Source organism: Sinocyclocheilus rhinocerous, unplaced genomic scaffold (assembly GCF_001515625.1).
Source record: "Sinocyclocheilus rhinocerous isolate Xijiao unplaced genomic scaffold, SAMN03320098_v1.1 scaffold561, whole genome shotgun sequence".
Classification (NCBI taxonomy): Eukaryota; Metazoa; Chordata; class Actinopteri; order Cypriniformes; family Cyprinidae; genus Sinocyclocheilus; species Sinocyclocheilus rhinocerous.
In genome coordinates, this window is record NW_015641041.1 from 1,619,092 (window position 1) to 1,623,316 (window position 4,225).

Here is a 4,225-nt window from a genome sequence, read left to right on the forward strand (position 1 = left end):
TTTTTGCTAAGAATATACAAACAGGAATGAGAACATAAAAACACGTATCAATTCAATCCTCCCTCACTCACTCAAAAAAGTGTGGTTTTGATACGGACAAATGAAAACAATCTGCACGTCTAGGATCTTGAGCTGGTCTTTAATTGTCAATCTGGTCTTTAAAACTCAATCTCAGAACTGTCTGCATAAATTTACTTGGATTTGCAGTGTCGAGTTTGAAGCAAACACGTCATTAACGTTGGACGTGTCATTTCCTGTGCAGATCTGATGATCGAAATGGAGGACCACACTAACGACATTAGCGAGGGCCGGATCCCGTTCCTGGACTACAAGACCTACACCGACCGCGTCTTCTTCCTGCCCTCGAAGGATGGCGCCAACGACGTCATGATCACCGGCAAACTGGATATCCCAGAATCCCGCAGGGCTACGGTCACCCAGGCGCTGAACCAGTTCTCCAACCTGCTCAACAGCAAAACTTTCCTCATCAATGTATGAAACACACACACACACAAACTGTAATTATGATCCATTTAAAGACTCCCGCTAAGATTTGCAGTTAATAGCGGGAAAGGTCAGTAAATTAATATTTGACGATAATTGTCGAAGGTTTCTCATCAGAAACAACACACATCGGTGATGAAGCCTTTAGACATTCGCTCAATTATACCGAATGACACTAAAACGGCCCCAGAGGACTCGATCAGCTCCTGCGCTCTCATTAAAGTCTTTTATATTCATGGCACAAACACAATTAAACATTAACATCTAATGACACACATGCATACACATAAACAAGCACACGTCAGTGTTTTAAGACTGGCCTGTAATTATCTCCCCAGTGTTTATATCGTTACCCTCCACACACAAAAGTCCATCATACAGACAGTAATAAACATAATAATCATTAGAATATAACAAGATGTAAATCTGAATGCGGCACACTTTTAATCACACAGGGAAGTCGATTTGATTTAATTAGCGTTTGTAAACTGTAATCTCTCTGTGTGAAGTTTATCAGAACGCTGGAGGGCCGTCCGGATTTTAACGCCAGGGCCAAAGTGTATTTCGCATCTCTGCTGACCGTAGCGCTTCACGGTAAACTGGAGTATTACACAGACATCATGAGGACGCTTCTGCTGAGGCTCATGGAGGATTACGTTCACAGCAAGAACCCTAAGCTGCTGCTCCGCAGGTGAGATGCCGTCTGACACTGCATGCTAAGGTCTGATGCATATTGTACAACATTTTTCAAAATTCGTAGTCTGCAGTCTGATTGGCTGGCTTTATGCAACTTCTGGAAGCCAGGTGTTATGAGTTAGTCAGGAACAGTGTTATTTTAGTTGTATTTACATACTTGTGCAGTACTTATTAATATTCAGAATTTGTTTTTATTTTTATAATTTCAGTTTTCACACATCCCTATTTTGTTTTAAAAAATTAAGCTTACTTTTGAAACCATTTTCAATATGCATTATTTTCATTTTATTTCAATTGATTATATTTTCATTAGATTCTCATGATTATAATATAGTGATACATAATTCATTCATTTATTATATGCATTGGAGTAATAAGGTTTTTGCCATAAAATAATGAAAATGTTAATAAATAATGTTTATCTTGATCCTAACAATAGACTTGTTAAAATTATTTTGTAATATATATTATGATTATGATTATTATTATTATTTAATTCTAAGATCATTAGAATAGATTCTCTTTGTTATAATACAGTGATTTATATATATATATATATATATATATATATATATATATTTCTGTGATTTATGTTTCTATCAATAAATATGAATGAAACCTCAAAACTGGCTAAGTGACAAAAATGCACGTAACAGGTGATCTATAATATATATATATATATATATATATAATTTATTAATTTATTATATGCATTGCAGTAATATGATTATGCTTTAAAACAATGAAAATGGGAGCAAAATAATTTATCGTCATTCATTGTCAAATTAATATTTTTGTCTTTGTTGTCAAAAAATAATGTTACAGTGAAAAAAATCTTAATGCTCCTAATAAAATATTTCTTTTTCTTTTTGTAAAATATATTTCATTTCTGGTGCATTGATTTTGGGTCAGGTTTTGACAGGATGTTCTCAAGGCATAACTAGTCACGATTTCCCATATGAAGTTTGTTTATGAGGTTTGTGGCACTGAATCATATATTTACATTTACATTTAGTCATTTAGCAGACGCTTTTATCCAAAGCGACTTACAAATGAGGACAATAAAAGCAATCAAAACTAACAAAAGAGCAACAATGATATATATAATATGATATATATTCAAAAATATTCAAAGTTATATTTTGAGGCAGTTAAGACAAGCAAACATCCTCAAGCATGACTTTGAAATAGATGGTTATTAATTTTGGATGGACCACAAAGCCAACCTCTAAATGTCACATAAAACATATCATGTTAGTCAAAAGTCTCTACATGAACAACACAAACCTCACTGTGCCAAAGCCCATCCGCATGCTCAGAACTCTCCAGCACCATGTTCACATGCTTGTTTGATTGTCATAGTTGGGTGCTGATGCTAATTCTGGTTGTTTGTTATTGAGTCAGATGAGTGTTGAAGTGTTGATTAGAGCAGTAGGCCGCTGGAGGCCGTACGTTACACTGATCTTACCACAGTTAAGAAACCACTTCAAATCACTGTGACGTACGGCCTCGAGTGGCTTGTTGCTTTCATGAACAGCCAGCAACCGCAACACAATAAAACGCATCCGTGTTCAATAAATAACTGTTTATTATTAATAATAATCATAATAAACAATTATTCTGTCATGTAATGTAGCCATGTAGCCTGACTGCTGGCTGTTTAGCAACTTGTGTTAATATAGTGTTTAACAGATCAGATTGGATAGCGGCTTCAAATGAAACGATTTCAGAGATTTTATAATATATAGAGATTTTATAATAATAGAAAATAATATTAGGTGGTTTGCAGAGGAAAAAGCATCAGTTTTAGAGTAGGGATTCCCAACTTCTTTAGTCAGAATAATTTTGTGTGTTTGCTTGTTTGTTGTTGTTTTTTATTGTTGTTTATTATTTATTAATTGTTTAAAAATATTTGTATTATTTTGATTATTGAATTAAATATTAGCTATGAAGTGAATATTAGTAAGTGTGTGCAAGTGTTTTAATATAAAGGTAATCTTTTTTATTTTATTGTTTTTATTTATTTTTTGTTTAAAACTATTTAATTATTTTTATGTGAAATTATACATTTTTATGATTTCGTTATTTTACAATTTTATAGTTTTTTTTAGCAACTCGTGAACTCCATTTTGGGAAACACTGTTTTAGTATCGGGATTTAATGATCAAGTCGAATCTTGATCTGAAAGCGTTTTAATTTGATATTACATTAGATGGGCTTTATTAGTATTTTAAGGTTTTGTGAAGCTTTGATATTCATGAGTGTGATGATAACGGTGCTTAATGAAGTAGCGTATGTTCTTCATCTGCATGAATCAGCTCTTCAGTCGCTCACACACTTGAACTGTAGATTCTTCAGAGCCTCCGCTGATGTACAGGTGGAGTACAGGTGGAGAAATGGTTGTCTGTGTAATGTGCTGGTGTTTGTTCAGGACAGCGCCGGAGAGCCGCTCTACAAACTCTTCAGAGCCATAAAGCACCAGATTGAAAAGGGGCCGGTGGACGCACAGGTCAAGAAAGCCAAGTACACGCTGAATGACACTGGCCTTCTCGGAGATGACGTGGAGTACGTTGTGCTGGTATGTGTGTTTGTTTAGAGGTTTTCTGTAAGTCCCTCTGGGAAGTTCCCACATTCAGAAGTCCTAACAACAGCCTGATGTGATTTGGTCAGAAGAAAATGGACATGGAGTTTCCTCACTTGAAAAAAAATCACTTTTTTTAGTGGTGCTACAACATAATGATGACAATTATGTCTTCTTTATGCATGTTAACTACATTCAGTCAAATTTAAGATAAAAGCATATCTAGTACACATTCATACAATTTTTTTTAAATTTTTTTTTACCTTTATTTAACCAGGAAGAAACTCATTGAGATTAAAAATCTCTTTTTCAAGAGTGTCCTGGCCAAGATAGGCAGCAGTACAACCATACATACATACATACATACAGGTACAAAATATAGTAACATAAAACAACTGAAATAGCGAATCCTTTAAAATAAATCCCCAATCAATAACACATCAG

General features: G+C 34.4%; 1 protein-coding gene across 1 annotated transcript in view; it reads left to right on the plus strand.

Moving 5' to 3' along the window:
• LOC107754377 (plexin-B2-like) overlaps positions 1 to 4,225 on the plus strand; it is a 190,075-nt gene that overhangs the window by 176,782 nt on the left and 9,068 nt on the right. Inside the window, 3 exon segments of the mRNA XM_016570792.1 lie at positions 263 to 492; positions 1,014 to 1,225; positions 3,589 to 3,778. Coding sequence (XP_016426278.1) covers positions 263 to 492; positions 1,014 to 1,225; positions 3,589 to 3,778 — 632 coding nt within the window.